Here is a 20,089-nt window from a genome sequence, read left to right on the forward strand (position 1 = left end):
TACAACAGAAACTTGGTCCCAAATATTTAAAGATTATTTTTTTAAAATGACCAATTTCCTCTTTCTTCTCCCATCTTAAAGTTCATATCATACTTTTCAGGGACTTGTTTGCAAGTTTATAGAATATATATACACATGTGCACACATACATGTATGTAGTAATCGGTGTCTTCCTGGTATCTGACTTTTTTAATATATTAACATAATCCTGCTTTTAAACAAAAGTATATTTAAAGTTAGGTTTTACACTTCTGTTGCCTTCCTCATACACCTCATACTGTTCTTTAACACTGAAGTGAATTCGATTTATCAGTGTTTTCTCTCTTTTTCTGTCTGTGTAATGTTAAAAACAAACATGTATGGCTGCTGTAAGAGTCACAAGTCTCTAGTATTAATAAGTACGCGAATAACAGAAAAGTAGTCCCAAATAATTGTGTTAAAGAGTTTGGTGGCGTGTGTGCTTTTTTCTTTTTTTTTTTCTTTTTTTTTGTTGTTAGGGTTGATTGATCAAACTTTTTAAAGGCCTCTGTAGATGTTTATATAAAACTACTATTCAATTTACTGTAATGATCAATATTTTAATATTTAGTCAGTGATATTAAGGGGAACTTGGTGCTTTGATCATAATTAATCAGCCTAAAATTTTCCCAAAAGGTTCCATAATACTTATTTAGGAAATTCACTGACTTTTTGATATACTTCAGTGTTACTAACTTAATATTCATTAATCCAACTTATGAGACTCTTGAAGTGTATTTGTGATGATATTTGTCTTAGACATTCTAATCTTCTTCTTTTGTTTGTATATAATACTATAAATACAAATTTAGAGAGAGACTCAGCTAAAATGTGAAGTGTATTGTAATACTGTAATTTCCTACACAGTTGGTTAACTGAAAAATTACACGATTAACTGAAAATTCATTAGAAACTTTTCTTTTTTCCATTGTTTATGTTTTTGTGGGGTATTAACATATAAAATTAAGTTGATCATCAAGAGAAGTAATTTAACAATGAAAAAACAAGTTAACTATACTCCAGTATTAGATTACATACTGTTAAATATTGATTAAATACAGAAACCTTGTTTATTAATATTATGCTTACTGGCTAACTGCCCCAATGTTTGCTGTTACTGTAGAAAGTTATTTCTTTCTTTACTCATCTCTAAAGTCAATACTGTTAACCTGGTATCACGGAGCACGTTAGCTCCTGAAGGGATTTTGGCAAAAAAACAAAAAGACTACAGCTGCAGCTAGCCCTCAGTTCTGTTATTGGTAATGCTGGTAAACTAGCTGAATATGGTGATGGTTAGTTGGTAAAGTTAGCTGATGCAAAGACAATTATAAAATGAAAAGCTAAGTTATTAGATTACCTCTGGGAGTTCACATTAATTTGTTCACTTCATAAAGCTTAGCTCATAAAAAATAGGTGTTAATTAACACTAGCTTGCCTGCTAACATTAGCCAGAAGAAAGCTAGCTCCGGGTTGGATTTTTATCATGAAGACTGAACACTGCCTTGATAAATTGATGATAGTTTTCTCCTGATGAAAATCATTTTTACTTACAGCTATTCATAACACTTCCTACTTTGGAATAGACGTCAGCGCGAACTATCGCATGTCCGCCATTACCTACCCGAAACCGGAAGTGACGTAATTTTCCCCGGAAAATGTAGTTTTTTACCTTCAGGGCCTTATAAGCCTATACTGGTGGGTTTTTTTGGGGGGTTTTTTTGGTCTGTCCCATTTGGTTCTTTAGCCGTCAGAATTGTTGTCTGAAGACCAACAAGGATACCAAATGGATTTATTTTGCCAAATGGATCATCATGGCATTGCCGTATTGGTCCATTTGATCAACCTTTGTTGTTAGTACTGGTGTTTTTAAAAGTCATGTTTGACTTTATGCTTTTCTGTATAGTTTCTGGGATGCTTAGAACTCAAATTGCACTGCTGGAAATTGTTTATTTTGATGCACATGCTGTTTTTTTGCAAATGTGCATTATAATATTTATTTTCGTTTTTCCTGCAGCATATAAAAATTGGTGTATCTCAAAAATAAAACTATGAAGACACTCAAATTTCCTGTTGTTGGAAACTATTTTGTGCAACTTTTTTGTATTTACAGTTTTGAGGGATAAACCTCTTAAATTTGTCTAACTAGAAATGTATGTTGAAAAACAAAAATGATTTTCAATTTTTTTGTAGTTTATTGCACTTTTTTTGCAATTTATGTTGTTACTATGGACTTAATGCATACATAGTATTAAAATTTGGGCTATAACAGTTGTATTGGTGTATAGCAACTTGAAACTCCCAAAAATTACACTACAGCATGCAAAAATATAAAGATAAGCTCTGGCGGACTTGGTTCTGTGGTAGGTCTTAAAGGGTTAATTATTGAAAATGGAATCGGAGAGTTTGAAGCTTTGATGAACCAGCACATTTCCACACCCACATAGCCAAAAATAGCTGAAAGTGTGTTAAATCAACATTGTAGTGGCAACTTTTATAGAGTCAACTCTGGATTCCTACACTGATGTTTTACTTTTTGTAGTTTTCTGAACCCTCAGTTATAGTTGACGCAATGTTGAAATCCCAACAGGCCTTCAACTGAAACATTACATTAGGTGAACTTCAGATAATGGCAGTTCCATAAAAATGTCTAATAATGACCACGAATCTATAAAATGTATCACTGCTTATAATTTCTGAAAATATACATAAAATTCTTTATAACTGGTTAAAAAAATGCATTTCTAAGAATAATGATATGAAATAATTGAATGTTTACCCAGAGGAGGTCCATGTGGTGCCGTAATGACGACTAATACAAACTCATCTCCCAGTCAACTATAAATCAGTTACTGGTATCACCTGGTCGGCTATAAATGGACGATCAGGGCAGCTGTGATTCATTGTTATTCCAGTGTCACTGTCTGTTGATCCAACAGTTATTTAGCACAGATTTCAGCCATAATGATGAAAAGTAAACATTGTGCACAGACACACACACACATAGATCTATAGCTGTGGGTCAGTCACATAATTGTTGCAGCTGTAACGTGAATATTTTGGGGCTTTAAACAGGAAGCTCATATGAAATCATTTTAATACAGGATGCTGACAGTTTGTTGTTGAAAACAACTGCAGATTATTTATTATCTGAAGCATCGACAGCCTTGTTTCTGTCAGGGAGAAATGTTTGCTGAATATTTCAGGTCGTTTGCAGCTTTCATGCTGCAGCTGTGGGGAGCATATTAGGTTTCATTCAAAGCTGTTGTAGATATTCTTTTTTTTTCTGGCCTGTAGCTCTGAGCGGGGATCACAGAGCGGTGGAGGCTGGATGATGGATTCAGTATCAGCAAACAGCAGCATTTGTTTTCTTTTTTTGGTTTTTTACAGCTGCAGTATTTTCCATGTAGTGCTGTAAAATCTAGATCAGCATGTCTGCTGCGTTCTACATAAAACAGCATGCGTGCATTTTCCTTTCATTTTATCATCCTGCTGTTTTTAAAGATTTACGTCTTCTAGGAACCAGCAGCGCCGAGAGGCACACAAACAGAAAGTGTTGCGAAACACACACATGCGTTATTGGATCTGGTCTTTTTTGGTGACGGCCACAACAATATATAAGTAATCTTTGAATACACTCATGCCTTCATGAACACTCCTGTGTGATCTTTTTCATGATGATTTTTTTAAAACAACATCTGAGGAGAAATGTGCTCAAACTAGAGCTGAAATGCGCAGTCGGTTTATATAGAAAATAAATCTCCCAAACTGAGAATACAAAGCAGCTACGCCTCTAATAAATCACAATTAATGCAGGAAATGGACGTTCATACCAAGTTAGCGGGGCTGTTTAAGCAGATATTCCCCCAAATTCTCACATAAGTGGTGCTTGTCCCTGTTCTGTGATATTAAGCTGCTCACATCTATACTTACAATTATCATTGTGAGTGTTTCAGTGGATGATGGCTAAAGGAGCAGGTGCTAACTGGGCCTAAAACGAGCTAACAGAAGCTGCTGAGCGCTAACGAGGCGCTGCCTAATTTAGAACTAGAAGACTCGGGGATTAGGCAGGAATGCAGCCTTTAAACAAACAGTCAGCATTCAAAGTGGACAAATGTTTCACCGTGTGCATCGTCACCTTCTGCACATCAAAATACTTGTTTGTCATGTATCTGCTGTTTGTTGTGCGACATGTTACATGTCTGTGCTGCTGACTTTCACCTGAAATTCCAGCTGCGGCCATCAAACAATCTAAAATCTCCCTCTGCAGTGGTGATGCAGGTTATTTAAAATCTAATAATTAGAGATGTCTCGGTCTCGCCTGTCTTTATCCAGTGTGTTTCAGACATGCTGGATTTGTTTTTTGGGACCAGATGTAGTGCAGTGCTGCGTTTAAGGACATGTAACACACACAGGCACATTTCTGAGTCATTCATTGACACTGATGCGTTCCCAATGCCTCTTAAACCTCAAGTTTAACCCCACGCTGCATAAATGTTGCTCTAAAATCAGCTGTGAGCTCTTTAAAATTCCTTAAAAAAACAAAACTTTGGTCTAATGCTTAAAGATGGAAATATGTTAATTTACTTTAAGTGTGTTTGGTTTTCTGTGACATGTGACCTGAATCATTCGCTCGATCAAGGAAGCTATTCTACGTTGTGCTAATCCTACTTCCTGTCAATCCCACTGAACAGAAACAGCTGCAGTTCAGCTAACAGCGCTCATGAGTGAGGCCTCAGTAAACAGCAGTGAATGGAGCTCAACAGTTAAAATAATAATGATAACCGCTCACTTCTACACAAAAAGTCCAGCTTAAAGAAGCACTCGCATCCTTTTTCTCACCATGAAGCTTTTTGCCCATCAAACACTAGCCGTCTGCTAACGCGTGCTGATTGGTCGGTTAAGGATTTACCACAGCACACCCTCGCTCGATGATAAATAGATGTTATAAGCATAGCAAAGCCTAAAGGAAGCATCCAGGTGTGTGGACGAGGCAGATTTGGGATGGTTGAAGGTCACAGAAGTTCTCCGCTTCTGCTCGCTTCATGCGTTAAACCAAAATGGCGGATGCAGTAAAGCAGGTTAAGGTGCTGTGATGTCGCTAATGAGAGCTAAAAACAATAAAGATCATCGTTTAAACTTCAAACAGTTTCTATCAAAAACACGGAAAAACAGATGAAAAGTGTTGAAAAAAGGAGGTTTATTTTGATGTGTTTAGGGGACATCTGTAAATTGCAGCTTCACTCTGTTGGACAAAGAAAAGTTTATACCAACTATTCTTTTCTACATTGTGACCTGTAATAGAATAAAATATTTATTTTTAGAATGGATTCATTAAACATCTGACATATCAACACTATGTATGTGTTATAGGCTCGTGTCAAGCAGTTAGATTTGTTTGACAGTTTTTATAGCGATGACTTTATCAGTGGAGAAAGTAATAGTTTGAAAGTATACATAGTTGTGTGGTTATTTATACATCAGAAGCCCACTTCTGCAAAACGTCTCTCTGATCTTAATAAAAATAACGTGACCTGAAGCTAAAACCTGAACTGAAACTTTGATCAGAAGTGTGTGAGCTGGAGTTTCCTTTGTCCAACGCGCTAACACGTCTTTGAATGAGACACTCTGAAGCAACTTTAAGCCAAAAAGCAGATTGGAAACATGTTTTTTCATATGAATATTTATGTTCTGTATTGAGTCGAGGTTGTTGGTGCACGTTTCCTTTTCCTGTGGGTTTATCGGTGTGGAATAATCACACAGTCTGCTGACTGAAGCTGTGACCCAGGATCCAAAATGGCAGCGCAGGGCCCTCCTGACGGGCACAGATCCGGTGGAGTTGCCTCCTTCGGTTTCCGAGGCGTGTTTGGGTTTTGTCGTTTCAGCTCTGGGTCTCTCACACAAAAACAAAAACGGTGAAATCAAAGCTGTGGGATTATTCGCCCGGCGGCGGGGACAGTGTTGGCTTTCAGACGTATGAACGTGCTCCAGGTGTGCTCGATTTATTGTTCCTGTCGTGTAAACGCCCACGAACAGTGAGGGGTCGGCTAAGTGGGAGGTAAGACGTATATTAAATGCTTATTAACAGCTTATTAATGTACATTAAGCGGCTAATGGTGCGATTCTTTACTGTACTGTAACAGAAGGGTGATTTCTGCTTCATTTAGATCACTTTATCTATATTTAATGACATTAAAGATTCAGTGAGACATGGAAGGTTGGCAAGAGAAATGAGGAGACGTGGTCATGATGTCCTGGAGAAAATCTCTCACACTAATCAGAGACTTCATGTGCAGGGAGTTTTCATCTTTCTTTGTCTAAATTAGAAACATCCTGACTCAGACAGGAAACATAGTCGTGCATTTGTTATTTCCAGGCCGGACTATTGTAATTCCTTATCAGACGGCTCTAAAAACTTCCAGCTCATCCAGAATGACTTGTGCCAGGACTGCAGGCGTGGCGTTCTCAGGTTTTCCATCTGTCTGTTTAGACTTTAACAATGGTGGATGTTCACATTAAACATGGTTATAGTTTCAGATAATGAGGTCAGCGTGTGAACGTTTAATCCCCGTGAGCCAAACACTCAGCTCCAAACTGTGTGATTTTTACAAAGATGAGGGGATTTCCCAAAGGTCTTCATCTCCGGCTGTCACTGACTGGCGACCTGTACATGGTGAACTCCGCCTCTTGCCACGTGATGGTTTAGATTAGCTCCACCCCTCCCACCACCCTCAAAGAGTTTAAAGGTGCAGTCAGTAATTTTTTAGGTTATTTAATAGATAAAAGATAAATATAAGTATTTAACTCATAAATAACGTAGTTGCATGCAATACATGTTTGAATAAACTGATGCATTGTCATAAACTTAAAGCGATTTTGTGGATTGTGGAAGCCGCCATGTTGTCCCACCATATTTGAATACAGCGGCTGTGAAGAGCATCTCTTTCCTGACTAGCTCGGTCTGAGTGGAGGAGAAGAGCAGTTGTACCAACAGAGGCTAACTGCTGCAAAAATGGCAGAGCTTACCAACAGAAAAGTTCAGTCTGTCCTCAAAAACTCAGCGTCACTGTCATCGGTCAGAAATGAGTTTGTCTGAATCACGTGACTCCTGTCAGACTATTGGGTGAACACCTTTGGGAAATCCCCTCATCTTTGAAGGTAACTGAAATCCTCCACAGCTGCTGGCTTCCTGCCCCAAATCAAAATGGCGGCTGCTGTGACATCCTGTATCTTCCAAGAATACTTGCCTAAAATCTAGAATATATTTATTTATTTAACTTTATCTATTTTCTCTTCTACACTTCTACCAAAAAGATTTCCAGAATAAAAATGTTTATCACACAGAATTGACTTTGATGTTCTACAGCTGAGATCCTGAGACGACCAAATGAGGGATTTCCTGTCTCTGTGACATCATACAGAGCTAAAAAAAAAAAAAGAAACTGAGCCCTTGTTCTTTCTGTAAGTTTTCAAAACAGGAAGTGCAGAGATTAGGTGTTTGTAAGTATTTAGAAGTTATCTGGCCCCGCCCCCCTCCTTTTCACGAGGGGTAGCCAGTAAGATTTGACCCGAACACAACAGGCAGGTTAAAAGAGAAGCAGAGACAAAGGAGGATTATTTCAAACTGGCTCATGCAAAGCCTCTCGTGTTAGAGCAGATCAACTTTAACATATCTACAGGTGATGATGTGAGAAACTCGACGTAATAAAAGTTGTTGAGCTCAGAGTTTTTATTTTGGCTCCAATCAGATTCACACCTTTGAGTATGACTTGGTCACATGGCGGCAGCTGCTAGCAGGAACAGTTTGGAGTAACGCAGCAGGCGCTGCATTACAGGGGCTGAATGATTAACTACAGCAGATGAGTTTATGGTGGCTTCCTCCTAAACGTGTGTCCTTCGTGCTGCCGCAGGTGAAAGAGAAAGTAAAACCGCAGGAAAATGCTGCTCCAGCCGCAGTTTGTGTGTTTTTAATGTTTCAGTGATTTTCTGGCATTTTAAATCAAACTTTGAACGTTTCCTTCACTCAGAGGTGTTTAACATGTTGACAGTGTCGTCTCTGAGTGGAGTTTCCACGCGGGAAAAGATGGCACGGCTCCATCATCAGAAGTGTCGATATCAGAGGTGGACTGTGCAGAGTTTATGGCTCAAACAAACCCTTGAAAATGTGGGGAGGACTCTGAGCTCTGTGCAGGCATTTCCTTTGAATTTGACCCCATCACTGAGGTATCGGGCAAGTCTAATATTAGGTCTGTGAATTGTTGCAGCATTTATTGACTTCAAAGAGCCTTGGTGTGTTTATGGGTCTGAAGTTATTTAAAAAAAATAGGAATAAGGTCTGAGGATTGTAGTTTTTGGACTGGGAGAGCAGCAGTGTGTCATTCGGGCTGGTTTGTAGCCTCGGTGGTTGTTTAACCCAGTTTAACCTGCAGGAGTTGCTCCACGCTCGTGTGACTCGTTTTCCTGCCAGGACCTGCGTCACCGATGACGAGCTCTTTAAAGGCCTGCCAGAAAAACGTGCTCGTGTTTGGAGGTTGTTTTTAAAATGATTCGATCCGCTCCGCCTTTTTTGTGTGTCCAGAACGTTGTTGCCGATTTTGTTATGAGGGCTTTGATAAGACACAAAACTGGAGAAATTCGAGTTGTTTCAGGAGGTTTTTGGCGGCTATAAGAGATGATGTCAGCCGTTTGTTGGTGTGCTTTGTAGCGTCAGGTTTACCCTCACGGCTGTCGCCGGGCAGAGCGCTGAGTCATGCTTCAGGTTACTTTGTGGTTCCCGATGGGAGGAAATTCTCCTGGATGGGTTAAACTGTTTTACCGAACACGGCGTTCTCGCCACGTCACGGCCTGCAGGACCGCCAGAGACGGCTGCACAGTAGGAAGATGAGCCTGGTTTCTAACCACACGGTCATATGAGCCTTTAGATTTTACCCAGAATGCACTTGAACAGCTCAAACATCCAGGACACCAAAGCTTATTTCAGACGGACATTAAACTGCTTCCTCTGACAGATCCTGTGATGCTGACACTCAGAGCAGATTTTACCTTTAGATTGTGTAAATGTGATTTTATTGCAGCTTAAATGTGTTTTTAAGCTCTGAAATTTCAGTGGTTAACGTCTAACACTTCAACGTCCCGTAACTCTGAAAATTTTTATTGTGCAAAGGTAGAAATTCATGAAATATAGTGACGTTAATGTCCAGGGATAAAATCAGCTGATTCTGAGGAGTCAGCTGATTTTAGAAAGTTTTCTCAGATCTGTTTGGTTTTTATGAACGAGCCTGTGATGCATTTAAATGACTTCTTTGTTAAAACACTTCAGTGCAGTGTGATGTTACAGGAAGTGTCCCTGAGAGGACGGGGATCAACTTTAAACAAAAGATTTTCAGTTTGAGTTTTGATGGGCTGATAAATGCTAAACAGTGAAACCGTATCATTCGTCGTCATCATGTTTTCTCCTTCTTTCTTTCATGTCAATAATTTTTTTTCATAAACACATTTTACATTTTCAAATGTGAAATCACCTTTTTTTTTTTTTTTTACCTGTAAAAACAAAAATGTGCAGATTTTTCTTTGACTTATTCGATTGTTGTGCCTTTTACATGAATTTAAATGATTGTGATATTTTTTTGTGATATTTGAGTGTTTCTGCAGAACTCTCCTGTGGGGGTGAGGTTCAGGCTGTAACTCTGTTTTCTGTCTCTCTCAGTGGTTGGGTGCTCCCTCCTGCCAGCGAGGCAGTTACGCCTTCTACAAGTCGGTTAGCAACCGAGCTGAGCCCGACGGGCCCGTCCAGGTGTGGAAACTCGGCGAGTTTTACTTCATCCGCTGTGGACCGCAGGATCCTGTGTGCATCGCCGAGGTGAGAAAGCTTCACCGAGACTGAAAGTGTCTCCTGAGTTCGCTGTTTGGGTTTCTGGAGGGAAACTGGACCGTGTCCTGAGGGTGGACGTTGAGCGGCGGTTACGTGGGGCAGAAGAAGACTGTAAACAAGGGGAGGAGCTAAAACTGTTTCCTATTGCAGTCTGAAAGTAAAAATAAGGAGCTGGACCTGAGCAGAATGGATCACTGAGGCACCTGCCAGTTTATATAAATATGAATGTTAGCATTTAGCATCGTAGCTACTAAGCCTTCATATAAGGACGGCAGACATGAAGGCTGTGCGAGAACTCGAAACGCTACAGATGGCGGCTGTCCCGCTGTTGCCCCCCAGAGAGCCAATCAGCAGCCAGAAACAGGAATATATTAGCTGTTTCTGTGTTGAGCTTAGAGGAGGAGAAAAAAGCTTTTTAAAACTCGCTTTAGAACAAAAACGAGAAAAGTTTGACGTTTTTGGTGTTTTGAGCATCGGTCCTTTACGTGAGCACAGAAAATGATGATAGAGCTCCATAATGTTAGTTTGAGATGATGTTACGCCCCTAGTCTAGGCGGGTAGAGACGCACATAAAGGTTGGAGGAGAGAGAGACAAATACCTGCCCTGGTCCCCAAGCCAAACATCCAAAACCAGTTGTGAGTGAAAAAGGTGATTTTATTAAAGGTAATGAAGCATAGCTCCAGGGTGAACCCAGGCCAAAATAATAAACAAAACCAACTAAGTCCCACCAGAGAAAACTAACTAAACCCTGAGAAAGAAACAAAACAAACAAATGACAATACTAACCCTCGCTCCCTAACCCGGAAAACAGGAGAAAACTGTTCCAAAGAAAAAGGCGGCTCACCCCTTCCGCTTCAGCCTATGGGTGCCTAAGCACTAAGTTACTACACTAGGAGCTGCTCTCACAGAACACGCTCACACAAACACACAGCAAAAGGTATAGGCTGGAAACCAGGGCCAGGACCGCGTCGGCTGTCAAACTGCTTGCTCGCTCGCTTCTCTCTCTCTCTGGAGCTGTCAGAGCGGCTTTTTGAACGTGGGCACGCGTTCCACGGGCCAGTCAGCTGCTCGCTATTCTTCATTAGGGGATGGACCTGCAAAGAGTCTTAAGCACAGTAGAGAGACAGAACAAGACAGATCGTGGGCCGACCACGATGGGTAAACCGCGTCGACGCTGCAGATCGAGCCTTAAATGTGTCGCCATCCTGCTCTGCTTCCTGCTTCCTGCCTTACGTGAGCTAATCAAGATTAATATCATGTTTTATTGAGTCCCACGGCGAGGCTAAATTTAGTCAATTTAGGTCGTGGGCTGAGCCAGCGAGGACTCGTGTAATGAGATTACTTTGTATTTAGGCTGATGGTATTGATGGAAGCTAATGAAGGATGGGAGGTGATTGTAAAAGGCTTTTTACACACTGAGGCTGTATCGGTCACTCGACAGGCAGGTGGGCAGTAAGCTGCCAGTCTGAAACAAGCCGTTTGAGCTCCTCCCCCTTTGAGCCAGGTCACTTATGATTGGCAGCCCCTCGTGAACAGTGGAGCTCAGAGCTTTAAATGGATTTCCTCATTTTTGTGACATTAACCTGCTGCTTACTTTTCATTCTGTTGCGCTCTTAATCCAAAGTGAAGTTAGCACATTAAACCAATCAGCTTTGATGGTTAGGAGAGATGGATGTAATGCTTCAGTCAAAACTTTTAATAGCTTCTGCACATGCTCATTAGCATTTTTCTCTGTGGTTTAAGCCTCAGGTTTCAACTCGGCCAATCAACACCTTAAAAGAAAATAAACTCGCCTTTAATCTGTCTTCTGGTTTTCATGGTGAACCTTCGCCCAGTTTCAGCGTTTCCTCTGTTTTTGGTCTCCGCCAGCTTCTAATAGAAGTATTAGAGAAGAGCTTTACTTTGAGCACCACATGTGACAAAGCAAATTATCAGACTGTTTATTTTATTATTGCTTGTTAATAAAAGCGTGAGTATGTTATATAATTTCAGCAAAAACTCAGTAAATCTGAAACCTGTTGAAACGAGGGCAGCTTCTGCAGAGACACAAACCCAGAGCTGGCTGCACACCAGCGGCATGCTGGGAGGGGAAATGGGAATCGGGACCAGGCCACAGGGAGGCTGCAGGGTCGATCCAGGAAGCAGCTCGTCTAAATGTGATGAAGTCATTCGTAAAATGTGAAGCATTTTTGGTTTCGCTTGAACTCATGTTGGGGGCTTCATGTGTTTGTGTGCTCCCCCCCCCCCGCGTGACTCTGCACGGCGTGGAGCGCTTCAGCTCCGTGCACGCTCGCGTAATGTTGTCTGCCGCCTGTGCCGGGACAAAGAGTTCCTGCAGGCTTAATCTTCAGGTGCACAGTCGAGGTGTGAAAGGCTCAAATTCAAAGGCTCTGTTGTAATAATTGATAAAGCTGATGGTGGACAGACTGTTTAATATTTAGGGCCTCGGTATCAGCGACTCAGCTCGAAGGCAGTCGGTGGTTTTTAGGCTGATGCTTCTGTGTGGAGGCTGTAAATGTAATAAATCAGTCAGAACCATTGAAAAATAAACGTCGTGTCGTTCGTGTGCATCAGGTGACCTTACTGTGGGAGGACCAGACCCGGCGCCACCTGCTGGCCAGTGCCAGACTCTACTTCCTGCCTGAGGACACACCGAAGGGCCGGACCAGGGAGCACGGAGAGGTGAGTCACCTCCCTGTCAGTTTATTTATGTGAAGTGCAGGTGTATCCCCACACCGCCGCCACGGCCTGAAGCTACTGATGATGCTTAAGGCTGTGACAACCTCCCTCTTCCTCTGTGTTCTTATTTATGGATTTAAACTTGCATTACTGCTCTCCTGCCAACTCCAGCTTTTAGTTTCTCATCTGTTTTTGGTCTTTATCAGCTTCCTTAGCTCATTTTACTGTGCTTCATCTCTGTGTTCGGCTCCCACCAGACTGTGGTGCCAAAAACTGCCAGTTTTTACTGCCAGTTTTTGTTCTCCACCAGCTTCTAATAGGAACATTTGACCTTTTAGCTACAAACCAAGTGCTTGCTTATAGGGGGACATGTGAAGTATAAATTCATATATATACATAAAATTGAACTGAGACGTTTTGTTTCTGAGGTGGAATTGGTGCAAATAGTTTGTGCGTTCATCTTGTTGCTGTTCCTCATTTACGCGTCATCTTTAAGTCTCAGCTTCCGATCTTGTATCTTTCCTGTTTCAAAGCCTCTTCATTGGCTTCATGTTGGCTTCAGAGTCAATTTTAACGTTCAGCTCTTTCCCCCATAAAGACGAGTTTTGACCCCTCAGTATATATATCCATGAAGTCGTGGTTTGATGACCATTAGAATAGTTTCCAGGTTTTTCCAAGGGTAGCTACCTGGGCGGAGATGCAAACCCGGTCGTTTGGTTCTATTAGCAGCCTGAAATATGTCAGAAGCTGCTCAGCTCACAAAGGGTTACTCCTAGTAGGCTTTCAGGGGGTAAAGAGTATACCAGAGTATATCTCAGAGCTTTTATTGACTCACTCGTCTAATCGATCCCTTCAGTTTTAAAACACGAGGACTTCGGGCCCTCGAGGTGGTGGCTCACAAACTCTGGGATGAGTTTTCCTCAGTTATTCTTTGTTTTGGATTCAGAGGTTTAGAGCTGGTGTAAACGGGAGTGCTGAGGCCTTTGGGTAACTATGCATCCGACCTTGTGGCATCCGTGTGTCTGATTTATTGTTTTATCTGTTTTTCCTCGGTGACCTTGTCTGTGAAAGTAGCGTAATGTATAAACTTTCCCTCACGTTTGAATCCTGATAACTTGACAAATGCAGGAGATATCCACGTGTATACATCAGGTTTAAAAACACATTTAAGCTCAGCTAAAAACTGCAAACAAATCAACTTTGATCCAAGTCGAAGTCTGAGGATCAGCATCATGCTTTAAATAAACAGCAGCAGGTTGAAGTCAGTGCAGCAGAGAAACAGAAGCTTGTTTGATCTGATTTCTGACAATTCACCAAAGGGAAAATGTAAAAAGTGCATTCTGGGTAAACTTTGTGTGACAGGTGACTGCTCAAAAAAATGTCTTTTTACCAACATTTTAATACCAGACTCATCTTCTGGCCCTGATTCCCTCTGGATCGATATCAATATTTGGATCAATATTTCCCTCACACTCGTCACCTCTTACCGCTCATGTGAGTCATTTCCAACCCGAACAGGAGATCTAATCTCTCCACTGAGTCCGGGGTCGTTCCGGGGCCTCCTCGGAGTACACCTGGAATAGCTCCCCTAGAACGTGCCCACGAGACATCCCAGTCAGATACCCGAACCAGCTCGAGTGGCTCATGTCGATGTGTCGATGTGATTTAGACTTCAGCAGGGAGCCTACAGCGTAAACTACCCAAGTTACGTCCCTGAGGTTTTCCCACGTCTTTGTACGTTCCCTCACGTCCGGTATCAAATGGATCTTGTTGAATCCTTACACTGAGGCGATGATTGTTACGCTCTCAAGGATAAATTCAAACACTGCTGTGGAAAAAACCCGGAAGTGCGCAGGAAGAATCGATGGTACTGAACAGGCCAATCACAACAGCTGCAGACGGCGTCAACCCGACGTGTAGTTACATCTCTCGGGAGGTGGACGCCAGCTTATGGCGCCCAGCAACGCGTCAAAGAAAAACTCATTTCCACTGTTTACATCCACAATTTCGTTCTTTCAGTCGTGATCTCGTGGTCTTAACTGAGGATAGGAAACCGATGGCTGAATCGCAGATGTGATGAAAATCTCTGCTATATCTTTCTGATATAGTCGACTTCCATCCATCCGTCCTGGTCCTGGAGGAGCTTTAATTTGAAAATCATGGACAGACATCCTGAATCGCTGGAAAATATGAATTAAACACAAAAATTTTGCCTCACCATCTTCTACGTTGAGGGCCTGTAACTGCAAATATTTGAAGTATGAAGGTAAAATTGGCTTCATTAAATATTCTAATAATTGCCCTTTAATCTCCATCTTTGGTCTCCGTCAGTGTCTACTGCGGAGAAGACGGCATTAGAGTCAAGACTGCAGAGTGAACGTCCCCTCGTGTAATCTGGGAAATGCTTCAACAACATCCATTAGTAACCTTGTCACAGGAACACTGCCTCCTTCTCTTTTTAATCCAAACACTCTGAGCAGGCTGACCTTCGGACGCCGTCTCCTCGTGCTGATAAAAAAAGTCTTAATGTGACTTTTTTCTTCTCTGCTGCTAAAACAAACGAGCATTCAGGAGCAAACATTAACGATATTTTCCATCTGCTCTCTGCGGCCCGATATCATTTCATGATCAGCTTAATGAACGCGCTGGTGTCTGAAGGCACGAGTTACATACAAGTGTTGGATTAAAAAGCGAGCAGATGTCAGAGGAGAGAGAGAGAGGGTCAGATGTGTTTTTGATTAACGCAGTTCACATGCAGGCTGCAGCTCAGCCTCCACATTATAAAAAGAAACCTCTGGGAATGAGGCTAATGCATTACCCAAATGTAAATCCTGTGACTTGTCTGCAACCAAATTTTCCACATTTTCAGCGGAGATATTCCACCGTAGACGTAGATGTTTGCAGAAAACCGCTTTTTATGGGTCTGGCTGCTTTTAAAATGAGAGATTTTTACTTTAACTCAAGAAGTTTAATCAGAAAGTTGAATTTCTAACCTGTAAAAGAGCAGTTAGTGCTGCTCATTTGTCAGGACAGTGTGTGATAATTGTAATAAGAGGGGTAGGGGAGATTTTGCTTGGGTGTGTGTGTCTGCAGTGCAGGTGAGTCATTTTTAGCTCCTTCACAGTAATAAATACACTTGAAATTATTTTACATTCAGTTTTCCTGTCGGTTAAACCCCGTGTGGAGCTGTGAGCTCGAATCTGTGCATTTATGACAACGTTTTTAAAACTATATGAGGGAAACAAAACCTACAATCACATTACCACTTCTTCCTTGTTCACAAAGCCTGTGGGAGCTACAGCTGAGGGCCTGAAGAGCGGCAGCCGACCTCTGACCTAACCACAGCTCTCTAGGCACCTAACCTGAGTTCATTAACCCTTTAAATCCCCAAACGTGATCGCTCTCTGTAGGTTTCCTTTTCTCTCCTGAGCCGTACAGAAAATGGGAAACGTGGTCACACGACACCAGCCGGCTGTCAAACACAGTAGGGATACGGTTCTGCACCAACATCCTGCCTGTGATTTCTCCGGTCCACCACAGTCTGCATGAAATTCACCAGTTTGTCTGCAAATACTCGCAACTTAACATACTCGCAACATAAACTGGACGTTGGCCTTCAAAGTAAAAGTTGTCTTACTGCTGCCACCAACACGTTTCACAAAGAAAACTTTTATTTTGAAGGTGAGAAAAAGGTTTTTGGTGCAGCATCATCACAGCCAGTTTCATCCTCCACCAGTCAGCAGCTGGTTTTCACGTGGTTCCAAACTCGGGGTTGGTTTAAAAAAATTGATTTTCCCGATTCAAATTGATTTCAGCTTGAATAAAGCAAAATCGATTCATTAAATCCTGAATCGATTTTTAATTATAAATGCATTTTCCCAGAAACGCCAGAATCTCAAGTTAAAGCTCACAAAACTATTTCAACAACCACCAAACAGCTAAAACAGTAAATGAGAGCAGCTACACGGATTCAGCACAAAGACGTAAACACAAACAAGCATCAGAATCAGCGAGACGTCGGCTTTCTCACCCGACGGCACGGACACGCCGTCAGGGCTGAAAGCCGACAGCTCGCTGATTCTGATGCTGCAGGTTTCCTCTCTCGCCAACCAAAATTCACTGAAGCAGCAGCAAAAGATCAAAACTACGCTTCACGTTTACAGCAGTTTTGCTTCCACCACGATAAAATCACACTTCCTGCACAGCTCTCTCTCTCTCTGTACTCAGGGACCAGTTTACCATAAAAATCTGTTTTCTGCATTATTTGCTTGCTTATTATGTCTCCGGTTGTGGACAGTGCTGTTGGCCGCTGTGGTTTGTTTTGTTGTTTTAAATGACCTCTGAGAAGAAAGCCTCATTTCTGCTGTTCAATACCAAAGAAATGTAACTTTTTAAAATGATGCCAAATTGCAGAACTCTGTGTTTCTAATCAAACCTCTGTAACTTTGCTCGGCTTCACTTCAGCAGCATCAGGTAATGTTTATATGATGATTTGTTTTCTTCCGTTTTTGTTCTACTGTAGAATATTTTTTTATTTATTATTAATTTATTTTTTTGAGGTTATCTCCTTCATGTCTTTCTTCTTTTATCCTCAGTTACTTTGACCCAAAGTCACACCTCTGATAAGTGTCAGCTTTGTTTTTATACATAGATATAAAATATGGATACGTGCTGATAAATGATCAGAATTATAATATTCTGAAAATTGTCCGAGTCAGAATCGAGTCAAATCAATTATAGAGATCGAAATCGATACCCAGCCCTGTCCCTGACCAGTCTCCAGGCCTGCGTGACTGAGAAGATGATGATGATGATGATGGTTTTATTGGAGTCTCAGCGGTTCCTCGAGTTTCTGATTTTGGGACCTGAGGAGCGTTTGGAGCCGGGCATTGAAGGCTTGTGTCTCAGTGAGTCTTCGGGACTCGTTGGTGGTGTTGGACGCAGCAGGCAGAAGTGCCGGAGTGACGCTTGCATGCTGCTTCATGTGTTCATTATCTATGCAGCCGGTTAGCTGACGTTAGCAGAGCGGCTTTTATCCGCTGAGCGAGTTCTCGTTGAACCAGCTGAGGTGCAGGACAGGACGTGTTGTGAGTTAGATAAGGAAACAGGAAGTGTAACACGGCTCTTACACTATGAAAAATAAATTCCTGCCTCTCAGTCTCTCGTCTCCTCTCGCAGGACGAGTGATTTCAGATGTGGAAGCTCGGCGTGTCTTTCAGTCGAGGGTTTTGTTTATTCATGACTCCTGCAGAGCTCCTCCTTTGCGGTGTTAATGAGCTCTCACCTGGCTGCAGCCCAGGAGGAGGGGAGAGGGGTGCTGGAGATTTTTAGAGGCGGGTTGGGCTCTTTTGTCTCTGCCTGAAGGACGCAACAAGATCACAGCTGACGAGCTGGGATGGGAGGAGGCCTCTGCGGCTGCACCTCGGCTGCAGACCGGGCGATCGGTGACTCAGATGTTTGTGGGCTTCTTTGATTCAGTGAAACTTCAGTGACTTCATATGTAAATGAGCTGCAGTTGGCCTCATTTGCATAAAGTGCAGCGCATCTGAGAGCCAGATCAGCAGAAACGTGCTGTTTGTTTAATGTTTGATTTGAGGTTAAAATAACATCGCGGGCCTGCTTTTAATTAAGCTTCTGTGTCTCATTCAAACCCAGAGGGACCCGGCGAGTGTTGGCTCTAATTCGCTGCAGTAGCTGATCTCATTACGGCCTTTGCACCACCCGTGTTGTGACCTGATGGCTGCTTATTTCTGATCCTGCTGCAGATGTTTACACTTTTTTTCCCTGCTCATTTTTTATTATTTGACCCATTTTATCTCTTTTTCACATGTAGCTTGGTTAGGTTTAGGGAAGCTTTGAGGTTAAAATTGACTCCTTCACAGCTCATCCCTCGGTTTTATTTTGAAAGGCCTGTGAGTGCACTGTTTGTGCAGCAGCGTTTTTATCAGTGTGTTTAAACTTTTTTAAATTAATTAAAAATACAACCTTAAAAAGCTTACACTCACCACAACGCCACCCTGTGGTCCAAACTGGTATTGCCTGACAGTACAGCCCAGCTCCAGTTCAGCTTCAGCTGATATCTCCTCAGAGCAGCACATGGGTGACTTTTCTTATTCTTCTGATATCGTCTGTTAATCCTGGAAGATTTAATTAGTAATTAATTCCCCTTAAAGCCTTTTTTAAAATCAAAAACAGAGAAAAAATATAAAAAATGTAACAAAGTAAAACTAATAAAACAGCAACGACTCATTAAATCATTAAACAGACAGTTTGTACAGGAAGTTCAATGTATTGAAGGGACATGAAAAGATGGGCAAAAACCAAATGAGAGCAGAGGAGGACAAGATATGAGGTCAGGTCTGGTTGCTTTCTAACCAAGTTTAAGATTATATGCAAAGAGTCTGTTTAATGGAAATAGTGGAAGCTCACGCTGAAACAGATGTTTTCTTTCCTCTTTCACAGACAAACATCAGGCGTGTTTCTAAGAGTCTGATCGTGAGTTTATAGATCAGCTGACTGAGTAGGAAAGAGTAGCTGGTACATCAGAGCTTCGTAGCTTTTAGCTGTGTGTTTTTGTACAGATAGTACCAGACGAGTTAGACCCAGCCGGCTTTAACTGGAGTAGATTCACATCCACTGGGGTTTGGATTATTCAGGGGTGACGTTGCAATTTGAAGATTTTGTCTGAATGGCGACACCTGTCGTTCAGGAGAATAGTGAAGTGGTACAAAGCTGTGGCAACGTCACCGCTGACGTGCAAAGCCACCAATGGAGTCATCTCACCCTACCCCGCCACCCCCTCTATCACCCCAGCCCTCTGCATCATCACGACATCATGGAGTCTCTGCCTGCTAACATACCTCGTAAAAGGTTGTGCACCCATCCTTAAAGCAGCCCTCTCCATTTATCGGAGGTAAAAAAAAACAAAAAACTGCAGTTCCTCTAATGTCCACTTGAGGCTCCTGCGGTGAGTCCGTCCTCACAGGCTCAAACTTTAAAATGTTTATTTCTGCTGAAAATCTGGACACGTTGACAGCCTGCTACGAAAACCAGATTCTGCGCCTTTGTATCAACCACACCGGGCTGAATTTTTATCTAATGCCAACTGTGAATGTTTAATTAAAGCTTAACGTTTGCATTTTTATGTGTGATGGTGAATAATTGGCCCACAAAGATATGTAAAACTCGGCTTTTTATCAAACAGGACACACTGGATGTTTCTGATCAGTGACCGTGTCGTCAAAGGCAAAGTGATGCCAACAAAAGCAGAAGTATAACTGTTCTCTTTACATTAAATAAACTCAGTGAAAAGCTTTAAATGTAGCTCCAGCAGTGTGTTATTCACCAAAACATGAAAAGATCTGAGTCCTGCACGGACTTCTGCCTGCCGTAGTAAACTTCCTCTTTCATTTTCAGGTGTTGCGTCACTTTGACTTACACATCATCACGTGTGTCTGAGCAGCAACTCTAAATGTCGAGACAAACATGGAAAGCTGACCTGTGGCAGAGCCAGAGGGCCTGTG

General features: G+C 41.9%; 1 protein-coding gene across 1 annotated transcript in view; it reads left to right on the plus strand.

Annotated features, from left to right (window-relative positions):
* The window catches only part of zgc:77151 (uncharacterized protein LOC337153 homolog), a 47,511-nt gene that overhangs the window by 9,620 nt on the left and 17,802 nt on the right, over positions 1–20,089 (plus strand). The window contains exons 2-3 of the mRNA XM_063486266.1: positions 9,722–9,874; positions 12,462–12,569. Coding sequence (XP_063342336.1) covers positions 9,722–9,874; positions 12,462–12,569 — 261 coding nt within the window. The remainder of the gene's footprint in view (positions 1–9,721; positions 9,875–12,461; positions 12,570–20,089) is intronic.

Source organism: Pelmatolapia mariae, linkage group LG10_11 (genome assembly GCF_036321145.2).
Source record: "Pelmatolapia mariae isolate MD_Pm_ZW linkage group LG10_11, Pm_UMD_F_2, whole genome shotgun sequence".
NCBI classification, from domain to species: domain Eukaryota; kingdom Metazoa; phylum Chordata; class Actinopteri; order Cichliformes; family Cichlidae; genus Pelmatolapia; species Pelmatolapia mariae.